The sequence below is a fragment of the Tiliqua scincoides genome, chromosome 1 (genome assembly GCF_035046505.1).
Source record: "Tiliqua scincoides isolate rTilSci1 chromosome 1, rTilSci1.hap2, whole genome shotgun sequence".
Classification (NCBI taxonomy): domain Eukaryota; kingdom Metazoa; phylum Chordata; class Lepidosauria; order Squamata; family Scincidae; genus Tiliqua; species Tiliqua scincoides.
In genome coordinates this window covers 66,298,064-66,322,593 of record NC_089821.1, presented here as the reverse complement: position 1 = coordinate 66,322,593, position 24,530 = coordinate 66,298,064, and the positions used below count along the sequence as shown (strand labels likewise).

The window sequence follows — 24,530 nt, the reverse complement described above, 5'->3', positions numbered from 1 at the left end:
TGGCCCTTATGGGTCTCCTTGGACTTGTGACACCTCCTGAGGTAGCACAAGTCCAAGGATAGCAGAGCAGCTCAAAGCGGCTTGGGAACAGGAGTTCTCCACCTCCTGCTCCCTACCCGCCCACCCCCGGGGCCGCCCACCGCCTGCCCTTCCCCGCCTCAGAACGCCTTCCTCCTGCCTCCTCCCCACCCACCCCAGAGCCTTGCATTGGCCCAACTGGGGCCAATACAAGGCTCACTGCCTCCATCAGCGCAGAGGCTAGCTCTGCAAGCCAGTCTTACCAACTCCCAAGAATGCACAAACATGCCTTATGGCACATTTGCGACCCTCCTGGGCTGGCGCAAGGGACTTGTGCCAGCCTAAGGGCACCTCTGGATTGCACCCTATTCTTAATTGGTGGATATTAACCCCAGAAGTAAGCTGGAAGTGCTTCTTTGAGAACCAAAAGCCAGCATGGGGGCCTGATGCAACCCAAGACCATCATGCATGGAAGTGGTGGGGTTAGCACTTTTCTTCTGTGCCAACGTACCACCCCAAATGCCCCTCTGAGGTGGCTGTTTGCCTCCAAAGTGGCATATGGGACACGGCTCAAATAGGAATGCTACAGATTTGGGCAGCTGTGGAGAATTCACCTATTTCGTGCACAGGAAGCAGCCTGTACTGTGAGAATAAGCATATTTGGCGGACACCATTGCCCACCAACTTTTTGACTGACAGGTCTCTGGATTTTGGAGAGATGCATGCAGGGCTGGCCAAAACTTCCAAATGCTTGAGGCAGGATGTCAAATGCTGCCCCTCTTTACCCCTGGCCTCTGCTCCTCCCATTCACCAATGTTCTAGCTCAGCACACCCCTCGCCTCCCCTCCCCTCTTTCTCTTCCTCTCTGCCCCTTCTTCCTTTTCCAAACCTGGCAGTGGGAGGAGGAGCAGTGGAGGTATGTAGGTAGAGGTGGGTGCCCCCCAGCAATCAGCTGCCTGAGGCAACTGCTTCAATTGTCCTCATGGTTGGGCTGGCCCTGGCTGCACGGCAGGTGAAGATTTAGCGGATGAAATTTTTTGATGGCATGAAGATGGGCGCAGCTTTACCAACAAAATTCTCTTTGAATGAATTTTGAAGAGTGGTGTAGTAAATAAGCTCAATGGGAGACCATAATAAATAAGCTTGATGAACTATGGAAGTCCTTAGTTCAAACCTCACTTAACCACAAATTCACTAAGGGCCCAGTCCTATCCAAATTTCCAGCACCAGTACAACAGCAATGCAGCCCCAAGGTAAGGGAACAAATGTTCCCATACCTTGAGGAGGCCTCTGTGACTGCCTCCCCAACACAGGAAGCAGTTCATACCCCATTGGCACAGCAGCACCAGCACTGGAAAATTGGATAGGATTGGGCTCTAAGACTGCAATCCTATGCACATTTACCTGGGAGTAAGTACCACTGAACAGTGAGACTTCTTAATAAATATGCATAGGGTAGTCCTGTAGACAAACCACTAGCTCTCAGCCTTTGCAATATAATACTTAACCTACCTTATAGGGACATTGTAAGGATTACTGAAATTTTTGACATAAAGTGGTTTAGACACACCAAAACACTGTACGATGCTTATTAGTATTGCAGCAAAATCCCTCTCTGGCAGTGGTTCCCAAACGTTTTAGCATCAGGACCCACCTAAAAAAAAGTTTACCAGTTGCTCAAGCCTCTGTGGCTATAATGGTGATTGGGCAGCAGTGCTCCACCCAAATAGCAGATTGTGCACATAGCCTAATCTACCCTGTTAGTTTTGCAAACCATCAAAAAGTGGGTTGTGACCCATTGTTGGCCCAAGGACCCACAGTTTGGGAACCACTGCTCTATGGGAAGAAAACATGATGGTTGTCTTTCAGGGGGATAATACTGCTAAAATAATCAGCAGTGAAAGAGTTAGCATCAGAGATGTTAAATGACATCTTTACTCAAAAGTTATACAAAGTATTTGTCAGCCAGCAATGGAATGTTGAGCTTCGGGATTCCAAGGTTCTTTCTTGACTCTGGGAGGGGCCTGCCAGCCAAAACAATGGCTCTCCTCTTTCTATGATCCTTTTGACCTTCGGAAGAGGTTTCTCAAGGGCTAAATAGGTCCTCCCTAATGGCTGAATATAAAGGATGAGGCTGGAAATTCTGGAAACCCCAAACCAAAAAATATCATCAGATGTCCTCAAAACAGATTCAACAGAATGTAGCTGCTCTTCAAATGTAGAAGAGTTTAAAGAACATAGAGCATCATTTTAAAGAACATAATTTAAACTACATAAAGCAAAGGGAAAATTAATAGTGTAATTGACTCCTTGTATAAAAGCAGATGCAGACCAACCATGCGGGCTGATTGAGGCAGTTGCCTCAGGGCCCAATCCTATCCAATTTTCCAGTGCCAGTGCAGCTGTGCCAAAGGGGTGTGCACTGCATCCTGTGGTGGGGAGGCAGTCACTGAGGCCTTCTCAAGGTATGGGAACTTACCTCTGGGCTGCATTGCAGCTGCACTGGTGATGGAAAATTGGATAGGATTGGGCCTTCAGGCAGCAGACTGCTAAGGGACACCCACCTCTGTTCACCCAATTACTCCACTACTCCTCTTTTTCCTCCCCCCACTTGATGGATTGGAAAAGGAGAGGGAGGAGCAGAGGAAGCGTGAAGGAGAGGAGAGTGGCACCACTCTCTCTTCCTCCACACTTCTTCTCCATCCCTTCTCCCTTTTCCTATCCAAGGAGCAGAGGCTGGCACATCACCGCATTGGCACCAGAAGGTGTGGGGCTAGCCCCCTTCAGACCACTCACTTCCAGTGAAGAATACCCTTCATTACAGACTGGGGTGGCTTTTACTTCAGCAAGGGTAAATTGTGTGGGAATGATAAATCTCCTAATCAAGCAATGTGGATGTAGACCTTCGTTTGGGGGGTGGCCAACTGTCACATGGATCCGGCCACTGAAGGTGCAGTAAAAAGGTGAATCACTTACTGAGAAAAAGAAAAATGTTTTCGACTTGTAAGAAACAGAGGTATGCTGCACTTCGTTCCTACATTTTTCTTATGGATTGCACAAAGACCTACGTAATGTTCCAGCTATGTCTGAGCATGTGGGTGCTCATCATTAGGAAGCCCTGAATGCTAGATGGTGACAAGTTCACCATGGATGCTGACCACTTATGAGAGACCCAGTTTGTTTGAAGGGTCTCCAGAGAATTGTATGAAGAACAGAGAGGGACCATCTCTCAGAGAGGGACAATATCAGCAAGAGATCTAAGGAGAGATGCCTATGTGCCTCAAACAGGGCTCTTTCCACACCATTTTCCTGACAGAGGCTTGTAACTGGTGCCTTTCCAATCATGTTAATGGGCAAACTGAAGATTCTAATTCCATTGTGCTTGTATGATTCCATAATTCTTATCAGAGTGCAGACAAGGTTGTGATCTTGGCTCACTGGGCAGGCTTATAGAAGTTCTACATGAAAAAGTTCACAAAGAACCTCTGCAGTGAGAGATGGGAAACAAAGCTTCATAAGGAGTATGGATTGCTTTGGATTTAGATCTCAACATATAAATTACTGAGGATTAGGGATGTGTGGCACAAATGGGATAGGATTAAGAGGGACAGAACATTGATTTATAGCAAGTACTATGCATGTTTACTGAGAAGTGAGTCCCATTCTGTTCAATGGAGCTGACTCCCAGATAAGCGTGTATAGGCTGCAGCGCTATACACACACGTTCCTGGAAGTAAGTCCCATGAAACACAATTAGAGCCCAATCCTATGCATGTCTACTCAGAAGTAAGTCCCACTATTGTCAATGAGACTTACTCCTAGGAAAGTGTGGATAGGATTGCAGCCTTAGAGTTACAACTATGTAGACAAGCATAGGATTGCTTTGTAAGACCAGTATTAACATTTTGTGCAAACACTTTCAAGAAACAGCCCCACCTCCCTTGGTTTTAATTCCTTGTCCAGACAGAACCCACCTACTGCACAGATTGGATTGCCACCAAGTATTTTTTTTTCCCTCTTGGAACAACCTACACACTTTCCTTGAAGAGTCTTGATAATATTTAAAATAGGCAGGATGCCTTCTTTATTTAGGCATCAGTTATGCAAAAATATTGTCATGGATTGCTATTTTGAGCCTGTCTCATCACCAATGGCTCAAGACAGGAAATAGCAATTTATCTTATCTAGCCTCACAAAAGTTCCATATAAGGCATAATCCCCATTTTACAGGAAGGGACCTGAGGCCTGAAGAATGTGACTTGCCTAAGGCTACCCACAATCCAGAGATGAGTAGGCATTTGAACCAAGGTCACTGCTTTCACCAGCTATCATTCTTATAATCTGTTGTTAGAGGAGTTTGAAAATGGTGTTACAGTATTTATTTTACTCAGAGGGACGCCCATTGTGTTCCATAAAACTTGGGCTGCAAACCTATCTTATTCACAGGAAACAAATTTCTCTATCTATTGTTCTTGTTGCAGCTGTTAGCTTACACTGCATTGCACAGTGTTATCTCTTGGAACAAAACGTTCATCCTGTTTCTTTTCCACTTTAAAGAAGAGGAAAGGTGGTACTGGCCATTACAGTGCAACTGTCACAAACCCTACTCCATGCATCCTTCCCCCCCCCCTCCATTTTGCCAACACCAGAATATATACATTGAAACATGCTGCTAAACTCTTTTCCATCCGCGCACATGGGGGTCACACATTATGTGGTCTCCTGGCCTCCATTTGCTGTTTAAAACTGATTTGGGGAAGTGTCCCTGTGCCTTCATGCCTTCGTGCAAAGATAGAAACAATTTTTAAGGCCAAAAAAGAAAAGGTCCAAAGGCATTGACAGAGATTGTATGACAACACTGGGTGCAGACAGTGCCCATAGTAATTAGTTAGAATACAGCACAATGAAATGGGACATTGCACTGCCAGGCTGGATGTGCACTAGGGAGTGTACAGTAATAAGCAAATGCGGAAATCTTCTTTTTTCAGCAAATTTATTTATTTTATTTATTTAAGAGATTTATATCCCGCCTTTCTATCCCATGAGGACACTCAAAGCGGCTCACAATTAAAAACATTAAAAACATGATATACATATATTTAAAACAATAAAAACCTGGAAAGGAAATAACTTCATACCCTGTCCACCAATCCATTCATTCCAAAAAACAAAATACAAAAACGCTTCCTTTACAGAAACAGTTGCAGACAGTGGTGACACCAGGGTTTGCATCACCCAGTGCAGGAGCCCAGTGCGTCACCCCTATGGTGGACCTGCTCCCATGCAGTGGACAGGGCAACATCCCAGGCAGTGGACATGGTGATTTTTCATCGTGCTGCCCCTGCTGGGTTTTTTTTTTTGGGCTATAACTGTTGATAGAATAGAGATATTTCAATGTGGTTCGTTTCATTGCATTCTGCATGAAATTACACATCGATTGATATATAACATGATGGTATTATTCAAAAATATCAAGATTTTAAAATTTTTAGCCAGTAATGGTGTGTGCGTCCCCCATGCACATCACCCGGTGTGACGCGCACCCCCTGTACCCCTATAATGATGCCACTGGTTGCAGTGGAATCATTTCAAAATTGTTAGTTACATTACTGAATCATTATTATACAGTGATTTGCATGTTTTCTGAGAACTTGGAAGAGTCTTGGCTGTTTTAACCAGGTCCCAAGGCAGTGTATATAATTGCTGAACTTTTCATTTTCTAACAAATTCCCCAGCCAGACAGTTCCGACATCTTCATCAACAGTTTGTACATTTGTTCCAGGGGGGAAAAGAGTCAATGAACTTTTAAAATAAGAGTGGGTGCTCTCAAAGGTTTATGGGCAACAATTCAATAGCAACACAGTGCAGTATCACCAGAATATAGTGAACTCAGTAGATCAATTATTATCTTTAACATACTTGGATGGTGTCAGATAGCATTTGACTTGGGCCTTGCCCATTAGCATCTTAGTGCTGCATTGTAATCACTTGGCATGTTTACTTGACCAGGATAACAACATATATCCTCTATGCCTACAATGAATTCTTTCAACATCTCATTTTTGAATTTAAAAGGTTAAAAAAAGAAATATATATTGTAATGCACCCTCACTCAAAGAAGTCATGGTGGCATTTTGGCCTCAGAACAATCCTCTTGGGTAGATTAAGCTAAAAGAGAGTGATGTACCCACGGCAACTCAGAGAGTTGAGCTGAGCAGTGATTTGAATCTATTCCAAGTCTAATGGCTCAAATCTGTGCCAGCCAGGCACCAGCGTACCACATGTTCCAGTGGCGGAGTCTACTTCATGGCAGTCGCAAAGCAGCCTCTACCAATGTGCACTGCTAGCCCACTAGTGGGGAGGCAGAGCAGCCTCCCATGTGCTGGTGGACAGCCAAAGATTTGCTGGCGCAGGTAAGTCCACGCAGGAGGTAGAATAGGGTCGGGGTGGGGTGGGCAGGCTAGGGCAGTGACAGGTGAGCAGGAGGTTCGGACAGGTTTGAGAGGGAAGCAGTTTCAGCAGTGGTCACGCTCAGGGTGACCAGATACAATGGAGTGACTATACCAGAGGTGTCAAACGTGTTTCAAACCGAAGGCTGAACAGCATTCATGATGCCTGCTGAGGGCTGGAAGAGATGTCATTAGGCAGGAAATAATGTTATTAAACAGGTCATAACCAAAAATAAGCACCTTTTCTCTCTTAGGAACTCATTAGCTGCAAATGACAGAAGAGAAAATATGCAAATCTTGATCATATTTCAAGATATGGGAGAGCCCAATTTTCATGTGGGCTGCCCTTTCATCAGTAACACCTCAGCACTGCTCAGCAGATGAGAGCCTGAGAGCCACATAAAAGCTTCCGTGGGCCACATCCAGCCCCCAGGCCTTATGTTTGACACCCCTGGTCTATACCTTTAAGTGAGCAAATACCATTGTATAGACTCTTCAATACATTCCCTCTTCAATACAATGGTTAAAGGTACAGGCACTGTGTCCTTCACTGTATCTGGTCACCCTGCACACACAGAACCCTGACCCACTTGCCAAGCTTGATCTGCTTTCACAGATCAGTGTGGACTTGCACCAGCAATTGTGGTGACTTATCCCAGGGAAAGGGGACAAATGTCTCCTTACCCTAAGGAAACTTCCAGCAGACAAAACTCCCCAGTGGGATACAGATGAGGATGCACCACCACTGCTGCATTGCCACATGGAGATTTAGTTTGGATTGGGCTGTTGGTCCAACTGTGACACTAGCTACAGCCAATAAGGGCGCAATCCTAACTCTCTTATGTCAGTGCTTTCCAGCACTGGCATAAGGGCAATGCAGCTCTGAGGTAAGGGAAGAAACATTCCCTTACTTTGAGGAGGCCTCTGTGAGTGACACCCAACTGCAGGATGCAGCACATGTCCCATTGGCACCGCTATGCCAGTGCTGGAAAGCACTAACATAAGGGGTTAGGATTGCGCCTTAATTCTGGCCAAGATTAGGGGGTTGCTGTTACCCTTTCATTCTACCATGTATTATTTCTGATGGACTGGCACTCACAGTTTGATTTTTAAAAATACAGTATCTTCTAATTCACCCAAAGCAGGTCAGATGGCAAGTAGCCAGGGATGGTGTGATCTGGAACACCACCTGATACTATCTTGGGTCCATCACCCCCAAACACCTCTGAACACCTTTACTGTGTTCCTCACACTGTCCCTGTACATAAAATCAAAAGTTCAGCTATTCTGGACTTAACAAAAGCATGCGAGGGACACAGTGAGGAGTGAAATGGTCTACCTTCTGCTCAATCGAGTAAGAAGCAGATTGTGACTTGAACCAGAAGTGGGCTGGACAGTGGTGCCAGGCCCAAGTTTGCCACCCCTTCAGACCACTCCCAGTCTGCTGCTGATTCACAGCCCAATCCTGAGCGGCTCGGTGCACCCAGGCTTGGTGGCACCGACAAGGGCTGCTGCCAAATCCTGTGCCTCCCATGCTACCGCGGGAGGCTCCTCGGGAGAAGGGGATGTTCATCCCCTTCCCCCGAGTAAGGTAAGCGGCCCGCAATGGGGCTACTCACGTTACTGCCGACCAAAAGGTCAGCAGTAATGAAGAGGGGCTCATGTAGGGCACACAGCACATTGACAAGGGGCTAAAATTGCCAAGATACACCATCAGTTTTTTGACAATTGACAAGACATGCTGCGCTGCCAGTGGGGGGCTCACCTCCCCCAAAGGCCGTACTAATAAATGACCCCCCCAACTCTTGCTGCAACCTGCTAACCATTTGCAGCACACCAATGTATTGTGGCATACTGCTTGAAAATTGCTGATCTAGAACAGGGGTGGACAAACCCTGGCCTGGGAGCCATTTGCAGCTCTCAGGGACCCTCAATCCAGCCTGCAGGGAGCCCCCAATCTCCAACAAGCCTCTGGCCCATTTGGTGGTGTCACTAGGGTTCGAGTCACCCAGTGCGGGAGGCCAGCACATCACACCGATGCAGTGGGTGTGGTGATCTATCATTGCCCCGCCCCCACTGTTTTTTTTGGCTGTACCTTTTGATAGAATAAATATATTTCAACGCAGTTTGTTTCATAGAATTCTGCATGAAATCACACGTTGATTGATATATAATATATAATGGCATTATTTTTACAAACTGTGATTTTAGTGATTTTGGTCACTAGTGGTGTCACCTCCCCCTAGGATATTAACACCTCATTGGAGCAGCCCCTGGGGGCTGGGGGATAAGAATAGGCCCTCAGTTTGGCTGTACTTGTCCTAAGAGGCGACTAAACAGCCACCGGGTAGATGGGACTCCTTAGCCTGGGAAGGCAGCTCATCTGAGAGAAGGAAAACTCTGATCCCAGACCTCCACTGCCTTGTGGCTACATCCAGTTATGGAAAAGGCTTCAGGAGTCAACCTCGAGGCAAAATCCGGAGCCGGAGTCTCTGAGGCAGTTAATGGCTAAACACAGTCATGTTCTGGCAACTCCTGCGACGCCGCTGGAACCAACCGTATTGGCTTCTGCCTTTCCATTGGACCATTTCAGCGATGTGGAGAGGGGGGATTTGCTGCATGGGTAACAGTCTATCCTCCATATCTACTTTACCCAGGCTTCGCGCACTGGAGAAGGCACTGTTCCAGAACCACTATTCAGCGCGCGATACCATAGTCTTCCGAGACTGAAGGATGCCAACAGAGGAGCAGTTTTCAAACTTTTAGCACTGGGACCCACTTTTTAAAATGACAATCTGTCCAGGGCAAATCATAAAGCAATTTAAAATAAATAATTATAAATAATTAAATTAAAGTAAAACAAATAATTAAACAAGGGGAAGCCCTATTCCACCAAGGGAATTTTCTCTGTAACCTGCCTGCAATAACACCCCCCCCCCCCCAAAAAAAAAGAATCAGTAAGATTTTCACTCCTACCCAGTACCCAATTCAATTTAAGATATTATAAGCATATCACTATCAGGACCCACCTGGCTTTACAAGTCTGAGAGCCCAATCCTATGCCTGTCTACTCAGAAGTAAGTCCCATTATAATCAGTGGGGCTTACTCCCAGGAAAGTGTGGAGAGAATTGCAGCCTAAAACAGAAAAAAATTCACCTTACCCTGTCAAGTCTCTGTTTCATTCTTTTTATGGGGGGACTGCCTTCTGGAGCATTTGTTGAGCTCCAGTTGCATCAAATCAGGACCATTCTGGTGGCTTCACATTTCCCCTTTGTCTGACCTGCCCAGGAGCCAAGGCATGCTTGCTTACTTGCCAGTAAACACGACCATGTGGCTTAGTTTCGCTCTCCATAGGGCTCAATACATTCGCCAGCTTGGAGGGAGGGATCTCCTTCTCTGGTGTTTTTTAGGGGCTACATTCATTGGATCAGGGGTATTTTGGTGTTGTTGGATTCTTCTCAGACAGCCCTTTCTGATGGACTAAGGCAAGTTCACCTACTTGTGTGTAAACACGCGATACGGCTCAGTTTCACATTCCATTGGGCTCCATGCATTTTTTGTTTTCCAGTTTTTCCCCAATAACTTTTGATAGAAAGGAGATATTTCACTCCAGTTATTTTCATTGCATTCTGCTGGAAATTCTGCATCCAACGGTATGTAACATGATGGGGTTACTCCTAACCACCACAATTTTAGTACGTCACTCCCCCCTTGCACGTCACCCAGTGCTGCCTCCACCACCTGCACCTCCCTAGCGATGCCACTGGGCCCGTCAGAGACTGTTGTTGCCCAAGCTGGCCCACAGTTTCCAGTTGTGACCACCAGACGCAAGCTGCAGGTCGAGATAGAGCAAGGTGTTTTCTAGTCTCCGTGAGTTTTCTGCTTTTCCCTGGGCCTTATTTTAACTTCCCCATTGCCTCTGAACAACTTATGTCTCCATATGTTTCTGGCTTGGCCTGTATGTTTTCACTGTGCAAGAGGTGTGTGGCAAACAGTTCATAATTCTCATGTGGTTCTACATGCCTGGATTATAGTTCTCACATGCATTATAAATAAGCTCAGTAAAATTTGTTCATTCATATAATTTCTGTCTTTAATGTATTCTTTTATGTAAATGTATTCAAATTTGAAATGAATTAATTCTTTTTTTCTCAGACCCCAACAGTGTCAGAGAGATGATGTGACCCTCCTACCAAAATGTTTGCCCACCCTTAATCTAGAGGGTAAGCTCCTCAGTGCAGGGAGCTGTCTGTCATATATAGGCCCAGCCCAGGTTGAACCAGTGTTTAAAACAGCACCCAAATTCCACCCTCTTTTTCTAGTGCATGCATAAGTACCACCATCACCACCATCCTATTGCCACTGCCTTCTCCACCTCCTCACCTCTTCCATTGCCCATTGTTTCTTCAAAATTAGCTATAGGGGGCATCCTCCCCATCCAGTCTCTTTTGAAGAAGCAGTGGTGGTAGTAGTGGAAATGATAATATGATAATAATGTCTTCCCAAGAGGATCACAGCAGCCCAACTTGGAGGCTCAACAGTGGTTTTTCAGCAGTAATGCTGAGGAGGAGGAGGTTAACCACTCCCATGTCTTGCTTACTTTCCAAGGAGAGGGAGTAAGAAGATTGAGCAGCAGCAAGGCTGAGCAGCCAAACAGGCACTAGGCAAAGGAAGGTAGCAAGCACTTATGAGGCATGCACCACCCATCAGTTTCTCCCCCATCCACTAATCAAAACAGTGGTTTAACCTGACTTCATAGATAGTCATGTACATTGATGACTAATGTACTAATAGATAAAGAATAATAGCAATTGATATAACAATTAAAAAAAAACAGATCTATCAGGGATAGTTCAAATCTAGGCAACCTGCCAGTGTAGAGGCACTGAGAACAAAACTAATTCCAGGTGGTAGAAACAAAGAATGGGTAACTTCTCCATTTTAGTTTGTCTGCAGATTTTTCAGGGCCATCCCAATGGCCACCACTGGAGGCAGAAATGCTTGCCTAGAGTTAATTTCAGTGGCTAGTTAATTCACCTGGTGTAACTTTTGCCAGCATGGACAAGTGTCATCGATTGAATGCTTGCATTCTATGTCACTGCTCGAGACACCAGAGCCTTGACTCTTTACCCTCATCCCAAGGTAGTTCTTAAAAGACAAGATGAACTTCTAAGTTATGTCCAGTTCTAGCATTCTGTTAACTACATAACAAGAAGACAATAATTAATAGATAGTAATTAGAAAATATTTAGTATAATAAAAAATAAATGTCCTGCATTGATGGGTGCCCAGAATTTTCTACTGCTCCCTTATAGCACCCTTTCTCCCTTGTTACCCTTGGATCAAGCTTTCCCCCAAAACAACTAAATGCTTTACCACCCCATCCTTTTTCCACTTGTTTTTCCTTGAAGTATTGGGCTTATCCCCATACTAGTCAAAACAGAAAGTCTAAGGCCTAAATTCTATCCAACTTTCCAACACAGATGCAACTGCAATGGAGCCCCAAGGTAAGGGAACAAAAGTCTAAAGAGGTCTAAATTACTGCCTATGACTGCCCCACCACCACTTGTAGTGCAAGCCCCATTGACATGGCTGCATCAGCTTTGGAAAGTAGGATAGGATTGGACCCTAAGGTTGCAACTCTTTGCATGTTTACCTGGGATTAAGGGCCCAATACTAAATGACGCAAGCTGGCCCAGCGCCAGCGTGCACTGTCGCAAATGTGCTGTAAGGCACACCTGCGGCAGTCAGCACTGGCCCAGCACTGGAGCAGGCTCAACGTGAGCCCACACTGGGCCAGCACCAGTTGGAGGCCGACCAGACTACCTGGCACTCTGTGAGAGCGCCAGGTGGTGGAATGGTAAGCCAGGGTGGAGGAGGAGAAGGAGGGTGGAGGGAGAACAGGAGAGGGAGTGGGGCAGGAGGGTGGCGGGACTGGCAAAGTTCAGCTCTGCCGGATCCAAAGCCCTGTGTTGAGCCTCCTGGCCCAAGACGGGGCTACTTTACTTTGCACCGGCTAAACAGCCAATGTAGAGTCAAGTTGCCCCATTGCAGGGCTTCTCACCTTGTAGAAGGGGGTGAACAGCACCTAAAAGATCCATCCCATTTCAGGAACTGTGCTCTACATTTCATAAAAGTGCACATCACTCAGTCAATGGGACAAATGTCCCCTTCTCCCTAGGAGACATCGGGAGCCACTGCCGGCTGCCCAGCATCCATAGGATGCAGCGGCAGCCATTTTGGCACTGTTGCAGCCCTGGGCACCAGGCAGCTGAGGATTGGGCTGTCTGTCCCATAAAATACAATGCAGCTCACCTTTGAGTTGACACGTATAAAACTGGAGTATAAGAGTTGTTCCATTTGTGTATATGTATCCCTTACCCCAGCGGTTCTCAAACTTTTTAGCACCAGGACCCACTTCTTAAAGCAACACTCTTTTGGGACACACCTAGGTTTACCAGACTTTAAAAAAAGGAGATCTAGAAGGAAAGAATATTTAATAAATTTATGAGCAATAATAAGCAGAAGAAAGAACTCAAACATTTATCTCCCTATATTTAAACATGCTTGCAAACTGCAGGAGCTCAGCTCCTTGCAGGTCAGTTAGCAGCTATAGTATCTGATTTTTGAACAGCCTCAGGGCTTGAGGCAATCAATTATCTGATCTTTCCATCATCCTTTGGTGACCCACCCAAAATCAAGTCCCGACCCACCAGTGGGTCCCAACCCACAGTTTGGGACCCACTGCCCCGCTCCTTTCCCCCATGTTTCTTCTCCAACCTCATCTTTTTTATTGCAAACTCCTCAGTGCAGGGAACTATTGATTTGTTTGTCCCACTTTGCAAAATGCCAGACTCAGGATAAGATTCGCCACGCACCTGTGAGGGTCTCTGCCCCGCTGATGCAGCGATGGGCACCTTTAGAATGAAGGCTCTTGCAGGCGCTGTCGCCTCTTTAAGAGAGACTTCTGCCCAGGTAAAGAGGGAGGCGCCTCTCTTCTGCCCTCCCCCGTCCGCTCCATCTATGTCACTGGGGATTAGCAGCTGCGGCCAGCTCAGCGCTGGAGGATCAGCACACACAGAGAGCGCGACCGATTTAGATCTACGCGCGGGAGGGGGTTTGCTCCTCGCCCTGATGAAACTCACACGCTCCTCCTAGCGAGCGAGAGGGAGAAGCCAAGGGAGGAACCTTTGCCTTCTGCTCCGTCCAGGCGCTCCACTTCCTGGAGAAGCCTTCCCCGTCGCGAGTTTCGCCTGCGATCCCACGGAGTGGAGCGGCAATAGCAACACCTGTCCAGAATGAAGGACCGGCTGGAGCAGCTGAAGGCGGTGAGTGCGGGTCTCCAGTGGGACACTCACTGAGGCAGGGAGCAGCCGGGGCAGGGGACTCCAGGCGCTCAGAGAAGTTCCAGCCAACGCCGTGGGGCTTACTGCTGAGTAGACACGCTCAGGATCTGGTCGAAGGGCCCAGTCTTTTCCAGCTTTCCAGTCCTGAGGTAAGGGAGGAGGTCTTGGTCACTGCCTCCCCACCATAGGATGCAGCATACGACCCATTAGCAAAGCTGCACTGGCACTGGAAAATTTGGCCTGAAGTCATTTCTGCCAACATTGCATATATGCAACTGGGATCAAATGTGTGCACCTGTGGGCTGGGCAGAAATGGGTTAAATAATTTTTTTGGCGAGGAAGGGAAAGCGTTAAATCCCCCAAGGAGAGTTCAAGAAGGCTCTTCTTTGAAAGGTCACATAACTCAAGAGCCCACTCACTATTCCTGTCTAGCTAGCCTTACTTCTCTGTGTCCCACTGCCCCCCAATACGAGTGATAATTTTTATCACTGTTTTATTTTAGTGATAAAATAAGTGAACATACGTGCCCACTAGTGGCTAAGCTAATTTTAACAAAAAAATGAAACTGGGAGATTTGACCCAGGGGAGGATTTCTAACCCATGAGGATTTTAGGTTTGAGCTGAAAATGTGAAGATGAAAGGGCTTTCTCTGACAGTGGTAAAGGGATGCGGTCTTAATGTTGTACTGTATGGTACGCACAGCCGTAAATATGTGTTTATCCCCAGTCTGCTCATGAATATGCTGATCTGGGGCCTGCAGTAACTCCTTGACATGGGCATGGTAAACATGCATTTATGGTACCCTTGTGAAAAATAGCAGAGCTGTGTGAAATTGGGTAATGGGGCTGGAACTGTGGGATGATGCTTGAAGGGGGGGGGCATAAAGAAGAAACCTTCCTTGGAAATGGGCAGGTGGTTCCTGCTTCCATTCCCTCACCATTCACTTCCCTCCACATGTTTCATGAAGATAAGTGGAGCTGGCAACTTCCTTCTTTCTGGTTTCCTTCCTTGTGACCCTCCTCCTCTACTGCTGTGTGCAGACATTCACTAAAATGTGTGCTTCGGGACACAGTTGAATAAGATGTCTTGAAAGGGTTAGTATGTCATGTAACTTTTAGTTTAACACTCCCTGCTTTGTGACTTGAAGTTGCTGGTGGGCATGTGTGTTACCACCACAGGTGCCTCTTTATTTTAAAGGAATTATTTTAGAGACAGTCAGTTCCCCATGGAGATCCTGGGCACTGCTGCTCCTGGAACAAGGCAACTTCTCGGATCAAACATCCCTTCCATTGATTCTTGGTTTTCACATTTAATCTGGTAGCCGTGGGCCCAATACACAAGGTTAGCTTGTAAGTCAAGCTTGTGTGCTATAAGGCTGGCCGCTTAACGCAGGACCTTGGCACAAGCACAGCTTCTCCATAGGTTTTATTGCCAGAAAGTGGCGTTAGTTCAACATGCGTCAGGCCACCTTTGTTTTGTCTATCTGCTGGGAAGGCCTGGCTTGTCAGCTGGCTGTTCTCTCCCTCCTTGCTTAAACAGAGCATGCTGTCTCTGTGTGTGTTTGAATATGGAGACTACTTCTATTTTACTTCCCGCTTTTTGGCACATTGAGCTCTCTCTGCCTGCTGACCGTAATCAGTTGCCTCATATCAAGGAAGGATGCTGTGGCAGTTGAGGTGACTGGGTGGGTCACCATGTGATCATCAGCCCCTCTCTTTGCTCTTGCAGTTTAGATTGGGCCCCCAAGGACGATTTGGGGGAAAAAGCAGCAGAAGGCAGAAGGGGCCTGAAGCCACAGGCATTGCTTAATATGTGGGAAGTGAAGTGCTTAAGGCTCCCTGAAACATCCCCCCCCCCCCGAATCTCAGGACTGGCAGCAGCAATTCAGGCAAGGAAGAGTATTCTGTGGGTGCAGACACACTATCTTTGGATTCAGAAAAAAGAAAATAATGCGGGAGGCAGATCTTAGGATTTATAACCAGTTGAAGTCACACGAGCTTGTTTGCTTCTTCAAAAGTCATCAGACCACCGAAATCTACAGGAGAGTATGCTGTGCCTTCTTGAGTGGGAGATAAGCTGTACTTTTTCTACTGGTTGTCTTTATTTCTATGGCCCTGTCAAATAGTGGTATAGGGTCATGGAGAAAGTCTTCAGTGTGTGGGGCTGGTCCCTAGTGATAAGAGAGAGTACAAAACACTTATCAGACTTATTTTTCCAGTTCAGTTGATAGGAGTTAAACTGAACTGTTAAACTTCAGGTTTTACCTGCTAACTTGCTTCTCGCCCACAACTCACCAACTTTATTAAGGAGCATTTGTATGTTCTGTTGACCTGAAAGGACTGAATTAGATTGCTTGAATTGCTTGAAAGGACTGAAACTCAACCAGAAGCATTGGAATCACATAGCAGCTCAAATATTTAGCTGTGAATCGGTACATCCATGGTTCAGATGTCACCTCTGCTATGCATTCTCACTAAGAACATAAGAACAGCCCCACTGGATCAGGCCATAGGCCCATCTAGTCCAGCTTCCTGTATCTCACAGTGGCCCACCAAATCCCCCAGAAAGCACACCAGATAAACAAGAGAACTGCATCCTGGTGCCCTCCCTTGCATCTGACAGAGCCCATTTCTAAAATCAGGAGGTTGCACATACACATCATGGCTTGTAACCCGTAATGGATTTTTCCTCCAAAAACTTGTCCAGTCCCCTTTTAAAGGCATCCAGGCCAGATGCTGTCACCACATCCTGTGGCAAGGAGTTCTACAGACCAACCACACACTGAGTAAAGAAATATTTTCTTTTGTCTGTCCTGTACTCTAGGTGTACTCTAGGTAACTCCTAGGTGTCCTTTGGCAAGCCACTCGTTCTTGGCCTCTGTACTCCCATCTGCAATATGGGGATAATAACACTTTGCAGCAGCAGATCTCAAACTGTGGTTCTGGTACCCACCAGTTCTATTGGGTGCGACCCAATTTTGGTGGTTTATGAAACTAACAGGGCAGATTTGATGTTGTACATCAAGCTGCTACTGGGGAGGAGCATTGCAGCCCATATAGCTACACCCCTTGGCATTCATAAATCAGGAAGCAGCTTCTACAGCACCATTGTAGGCTGCATGTGAGGCTGATTCTGGGGGCCCTTGGGGGCAATCCAGCTCCTCACCCCCCCCCCCAGACAGGCATTGCCGAGTGCCCTTACACTCATCAGCTGGAGTGATGCAAGGCCATGGTGGGGAAGAGAGCTCTCGCGAGGCTGGCCTCCATTGCATCAACAACAATTACTTCTGCGTCAGCCCACATCACCCAGCTAGGAGTCATGCAAGGGTTATTTGGCCCTGGCTGTCCAAAGTTGCACTGCCCTGCTCTAGGGCCTCTAAAGAATTTGAGACCCACTACTCTACAGGATCGTTGTAAGGCAGTGGTTCTAGCACCGAGATCCACTTTTTAGAATGAGAATCTGTTGTGACCCACCAGAAGTGATGTCATGACCGGAAGTGACATCATCAAGCAGGAACACTTTTAACAATCCTAGACTGCAATCCTACCTACACATACCCAGCAGTAAGACCCATTGACTGTCATTGTTAAAAGCATATACAGAGTAGCCTGTTAAAAGTACAGCTCTGTAACACTTCCTGAAATGCAGTTACATACCATGGTAGCATCGTCAAATACATTAAAAATAAAATATTGAAATGAATGGGGACCCACCTGAAATTGGTTTGTGACCCCCCTGATGGGTCCTGACCCACAGTTTGTTGGAAGGACAACATCAAGAATAGCATATATGAAGTACTTTGCACACTCACCACTGCTATATAAATGTTAAAGATAACAATAATGTTTATACTAGACTCCAGTTGGGGGAGATGGAAGGAACTATGGCCTAGTTATTGAAGGAATGCAAGTAAGTATCCTCTCTCTGGGATAAATCCTATCCAGTTTTCCAGTGCTGGTGCAGCTGTGCCAATGGGGCATGCACTGCATCTTGTGGTGGGTCAGCAGTCACAGAGGCCTCCTTAAGGTATGGGAACATTTATTCCCTTATCTTGCAGCTGCATTGCAGCTGCACCAGTGCTGGAAAATTGGATAGGATTGGGCCCTGAGTCCCAATCCTTGTTTTGCTGCTGCAAAAGCAATAGCCATGGCACTTCTGAAGATTTATTATGATACAAGTTTTCATAGGGTAGAGCCCCCTTTATTAGGCATATAAAATGTTATTTGTAGTTGACTGATGTGTATGCATGGGTACGGAGGAAGAGATCCTTGTATACCATGGGTCCCATGAAATGCAAGGGATATAAAAGGCCTGTAGCATCACAATGAAGAGCCCAAATGTGAACAAAAATAAGAGCAGTGGTGACTCGCAGTTGGAGCAAATTTCTGTTTTGAAATTCTTTATGTGAGTAAAAACATACATTTAAGACGCAGTATGCATACAAACAATTGCAAAAAAAAGATATTGAGATATCCATTTTCAAGACCATTACAAAGATAAACTAAGTATCTGTTTATAAAAGGGGGGGAAGGGAATATAAGGCTATTCAAGCAATTTATACTATTGCATATTTTGTATGCTATATGTGTACATCTAGGAAAGGTTTGCAAATATCCGCAAATATATCTGTTCACAGTTGTCCTCTGTAAGCCATGTGCTTGAAAATAGATAAGGACACTGACGAGTAGTAGGAGGGCACTTATCCTTCCAATTTTTCAATATCAGTCTTTCTGCACAGAGAGCCAATTTCTGCTATCCCACTGTTAATCTCCATGATATAGGTAAATAGTTCTAAAGGACATAGGTTTTGGCAAATGTCAGTGATTGTTGTAGTGCAATATTAATACTGTTAATTTCTTCCCCAAAAGACATATTTCTGAACATGACCAAAGCAAATGTGTAAGCGCCCAATCCTATCCAACTTTCCAGCACCAGTTCAACTGCAATGCAGCCCCAAGGTGAGGGAACAAATGTTACATTGTGAAGGTCTCCATAACTACCTTCCCACCGCAGGATGCAGCGCACGCTCCATTGGTACTGCTAGACCAGGGCTGGAAAGTTGAATAGGATTCGACCCTCAGAGGGATATCCAAGATGTTACAATACCAGCATTGAGATTAATTAATCTTTTACTATAAAGACACTGCGGTGTCCAATAAACCTATTTTTTTTGCTGAACTAAATGCAGTCATAGATACTGGTAGATACTGGTCAGGTAGTCCAAACCCCCCTTCATTAAGTAATAGTATCCACCTAAAAGAAATCCTAGGCAGTGAAGATCCCAATAAAAATTTCCAGAACAAGGTCTAAAGCTTATTATCCTTGTGGTTTTTATAAGATATCAGTTGCACATAAGACATAGATTATACAAGGTATGATTCATTTTAAGTATATTAACTATACCGCAGTTTTAAGGGGAACAGTTTTAAGGGGACAGTTTTAAGGGGAAGACATCTTTCCAGGTCTTGATATATCTTATCATGTATCAATTTATTGATAACCGATCATCCATGTTATATCCCTAGGGATTTGATATTTCCTAGCGCATCATCTAAACTGCCAAATTTTGAAAACATTCTGTAAAATACTGTCCCCGGTGGCATCACTTCAGATTTAGACCAGTTAATTGAATTCCCAAATAATTGCCAAACAATAGGAGTAATTTTTTGATAACCCAATCCTCTCAGCTTTGCTCTGCTGTTTACACCTGTACCTGGAGTAAAACTCATGGTTTTAATTCAGATTGCAATCTACACACCCACACACACACACACACACACACCCCTACCTGGCAATAAGCACTCCTGAATGCAGTGGAACTTCAAAGTAGTACATACAGAGGATTTGCACTACAAGATCTATGAATAGAATCAGATTTGCTTATAAAAGTCTAAATTCAGCATCCTGGATTCTCCATTTAAAACTTGGTGGTGGTAGTTTTAAGTAACTGTGAACTTTCAGGTCTGCAATAGAGTATCCTGAGAGACTGAGAACCAAATCCTATTCAACTTTCCAGCCCTGGTGTAGTTGTGCGAATGGGGTGTGTGCTGCATGGTGGGAGAGTAGTTATGGGGGCTTCCACAAGGTATGGGAACTTTTGTTCCCTTGCCTTGGGGCTACATTATAGCTGGGAAGTTGGATAGGATTGCACCCTAACCAACTTTCCTGTACCCAGGGTAAGAGCAATGCAGCTCCGAGGTAAGGGAACAAAGATTCCCTTGCCTTGAGGAAGCCTCCTTGACCACAATCCAACTACAGGATACAGTACGTGCCCCACTGGCATAGCTATGTCAGAATGGGAAAGTTGGGTAGGATCTGGGCCTGAAATGTTTTCCCACTGGTTTCTGAATGTTGCCATTTGGGGGTTTACAGTGATCTGTTTGTCTTGTGTAGGTGGCAGAAGAGCACTGTTGCATTAATAAAGCATTAAATAAAGCATTGTTGGTGATACTTTGAGTATGGCTGCCATTACTTGTCAGTAATATTCTTTTGTTGTCTGTCCTGTATATATGCATCCACACCTGTGCAAAATAATAAATGGACATAAATCTCACTTTAAAAAATGGCAATATTCAGCAAGGGTTTCTAGCTCATGAAAGCTTGTCATGATAGTTTATTATTAAGAATATTTATACAGTATACCACTTTTCAGCAAAAGTAGTTCACAAAGCAGGTTATATAGCAACTAAATAAATCAATTGTAAATCTGTTGGATTTTTCACTTGTTTCTTATCACTTTCTGTACTGTTTCCCATCTTGTAATGGAAGGATTCAGATACAGAGGGGAAGCAATCATGGCTATTTGTATGCTAATACCTTCTAAATGAAAGCTGTCTGATTTTTCTCACCTCATAAACATATGTATGTTCTCAATTTGTACAATTCTGCTTTGCTTGTCATGGTGTAAGGCCATGAGCTCTGCAATGCGCTGGAGAACTGCCCACAGCCCCCTGGAAATCCAGTTGAACCTCTCTCTGGTTTTGAAAAACTTCACCAGGTATTTTCTCATACAAACATCAGAGCATGGCTACAGCCAGAACATTCTGAAACGTAGAAGTGAAAGCTGAGATTCTCAGAACATTTAATGATGTACTTGAGGTATCTAGCATCTCTCAAAAGTGATATCTCATCATAGCAGTATTTCTTCTATAATGCCCTAGATTAAATGACAGAAAATTAAATTAACTTTAGTTGTCCTTCTCCACCACTTTGTATCTGCCATCCTGTTTCTGCAAATAATAAAATCAAAGGCCTTAAAATCCATCATCTTTCAACTATAGTAAAAAGCAACTGTGAAATAAGACATTTATCCCATAGTCCTAGCCTAAGGAATCAAAACTCTCTATCTTCCCTAGCTCATGGGATTATCATTTCCTACTCTAGAGCTCTAAAAGAAAGAAATATGTCAGAAGGCCAGATGCAAGGGAGGGCACCAGGATGAGGTCTCTTGTTATCTGATGTGCTCCCTGGGGCATTTGGTGGGCTGCTGTGAGATACAGGAAGCTGGACTAGATGGGCCTATGGCCTGATCCAGTGGGGCTGTTCTTAAATACTGTCTTAAATGTATTTTAATGTATATGTTCTTAAATACTGTCTTCAAACTGAGAAGAGCAATCTTACTTGCCCAAGGTCAGCAGTTTACTATCAGGATAGATCAGTAAGTAAGTACTTGGATAGAAGGTCCAATTTTACCAGTGCACAATATAAGGCTTGGGACCAAGGAATTGAGGAACCCTCTCTTTCCATTTGAACAGGCCTGTCCCCTAAGGTCAGCTGTGTGTCATCCTTGGTGAAAGCCAGGCTGGCAGTGACCAGGAGCAAAGCCTTTTCTGGTGTGGTGCCATTGCTATGGAACTCTCTCCAAGTAGAATTTAGAACTATGCCCTCCTTGCTAGCCTTCCAACATGGCCTTCAACACTTCTTTCATCGTGTTTTCCCCTCCTGAATATGTTTCATGTTTGGATTCTTTGTCTCTTCTGTATTTTTTACATATTTTTCATATTTTTTTCTGCTTGGTAATTTTAGCTGCTATATTGTTTATCTTCTGCTGCTGCTTTATTTTTGTATTTTTTAATCCTTTAATTTTTAAATTTCTTTTTGGTGTAAGTTGCTTTGAACAGTTTATTTTTTAGGAGGAAAGATGGGATATAAATTTAAAGTGGTAACCTAGGAATCTTCAGGATGAACTGCATGACCACTAAGGAAACCCTTGATGTCAACAGTTGCTGTAAGAAATGTTTGAAGCATATATTCTGTTTCCTTATTTCACAACAAGTGACTTGTCTGTCTGTCTGTATGTGGCCAGAATAGGTTTTTGTTCACCTGACTCTCTTGTTGAATCTGTGGGCTATTAGGTTGGGACTTTCGTCTGGGAATTACCTCTGCTTGCATCTAGACAGCCTCTCATGTCTGTTCTTTTTCTGTAAATGCCATGTTTATTATAAGGTGCCTCAAGTGCTGCAGATGGAGTGAAGTGTGATATTATTAGGCTGTTGGGTTGTGCTCAGATTTCATTATTCTACTATTATGAGGTATACGTATGTTCGTTTCTTTTCAGTTTCTGTAACCAAAGCTATAATAGCCTGCAGAGCCAACATTGTAACTAACAGCCTTTATCCTTGCTAACTAGTACAGGAATGTCAAGCTTGAGTCATACAAAGGGCCAAAGTTAGCACTCATGGTGCCTGTTGGGGACAGGAAGTGACATCATTAAGCAAGAAGTGACATCATTAAGCAGATGATGGCCAGAAATAAGCATGTTGTTCTCATATAGAAACTCATTAACTGCTAATGGCAGAAGAGAAAATGTGCAAATCTTGTTCATATTTTCATGATATGAGAGAACCCAATTATCAAGCTGGGAGAGCCCAATTATAATAGGGGCTGGATAAATTACTCCTGGGGGCCACATTTGGCCTATCGGCCTTATGTTTGACACCCCGATCTAGTAGATCAAGTGTCCTTCACTGTTTGGTAAGTAGTGTGCAAGAGTTAAACTACATGAGTTGCAAGGATATGTAGTCTATCTACATTGATATGTGCCTGACTGTTTCATCAGCTTTGTCTCTTGGCTTCTTCATCATTATTATTAACAGTATTTATATACCGCTTTTCAACAAAAAGTTTACAAAGCGGTTTACAGAGAAAAATCAAATAACTAATGGCCCCCTATCCCAAAAGGGCATGACTTAGGTACTTTGCTGAAGCACTTTAGCAGCATAATCCTAGGCATATTACTTAGAAGTAAGCCCTACTGAGTTCAGTGGGACTTTCTCCCATGGAAATGTGTCTAGGATTGCAGCCTACGGCACTTTCATTCCCCCTGAGAAGGGGGACATGGCTCCTGGCTTTGTTGTGGTTTTTCATTGGAGCAATATGTCAATTTCTGACAAAGAGATGTTTTTTCCGAGTTTTAGTTGGGACCAGATACTGTGCTTCTTGGCCATGGCCTGGCTTCTCATTTTTTACACACTAACTGTGACCAGATTCTGGAAGAATTATCTGGTCTCTTTCTGGATATTTGGACAGTTGCTAAGGGCCATTTCTCCTGCCTCATCCCCCGTCTTTGGGTTGTGTCTTAATGAGGGCAGAATATGAACCCGTCTTCCCTATTTTCCAGGGTAGACAGATACAGGACTTCAAACCTGAGAGAGTGTTGGGTACTGTGTGGATGGGAGTGTCTTGGAACAATTTCCAGTCTTATCTTTTTTTTTGGGGGGGGGGGCATTTCTTCTGGCCTACTCCTTCCCCTTGAAGGATTCCATATGACCTTGTCCCTATGCTTCTCTACTGATTTGCTTGGAACAGAAGTGTAATCTGTGAGATGAATTTTTGCCTTGGTTCAGCAGGCGATAAGTAACTCTGCTTATTAAGTCTGAGCTGCCAGCATTGGAAACTCTTTCCTTCCCTGCTACACAGAAGCGACCAGGACAATGCCAGTGTTTCTCTGTCTATGATGTAACAGAGCTGGGGGCAGGGCAAAGGGAGTTGAAGGAGTGACAGGGATTTAGTTAGGATTATGAAGCCATCAGCCAGGGGAAGAGGAGATAAAACGCTTGGGAGAGAAGGGGATTAATTTTATTTTTATTCCTCCGCAGACTCAAGGCCCAAACAGACAGTGTTAGGATAGGTCTTAACAAAGTGGATGGGAAAGGGCGAGAGCAAGAGTTTCTAAACAACGTTTCCTTGACCCCTTTTTAAGGAAGTGCTGTCACTAGAGTGCAATTGTTGAAAGCCTTCAAAACGAAGCTTCTTCCTCCCTCCTTGGATGTAGTTTCAGTTCTTTCTGGCAGGATGATCTCCGAATGTTGCAACAGTGGTAGAAACAGATGCCCGTTTATTGCATGGTTTGCTGCCCGTTTATTGCATGGTTGCTGCCTTAAAACTTCCCCTGTGGCAGTAGCTCGTGACTGTGGCCTCATCTATGCAAACAGTGGATGAATTGGAAAAACTGTTTCTGGATCAAAAGCTGCAGGTTATAAGTAGAGAATCGCATGACTAAACGTTCATCTATAGTCACAACATTCTTGCACATAGGAAGGAATGGCAGTGGGCTCCAGCCTAGCTTTCTCTCTGGTATACTAGGTCTCTTTGTGGAATGACTTTTCAATATGGGTGTTGCAAGCTTCCCCCCACCCATTAGCACCCATAATCTGAAAAAAAAAAATAATCTAGGAGCAGTTAAATCTATTCTGGTACTATAGCATCCCCTACTAA

The 24,530-nt window shown here is 44.8% G+C and overlaps 1 protein-coding gene across 2 annotated transcripts in view; it reads left to right on the top strand.

Moving 5' to 3' along the window:
* The first annotated feature begins 13,651 nt into the window (after positions 1–13,651).
* Positions 13,652–24,530, top strand: part of STX3 (syntaxin 3) — a 52,922-nt gene continuing 42,043 nt past the window's right edge. For both annotated transcript variants that reach the window (XR_010793512.1, XM_066611337.1), the window contains exon 1: positions 13,652–13,796. Coding sequence is in view for 1 of the 2 variants with exons in the window: in XM_066611337.1 (XP_066467434.1) it covers positions 13,767–13,796 (30 nt within the window). In the remaining variant the exon portion in view is untranslated. The remainder of the gene's footprint in view (positions 13,797–24,530) is intronic.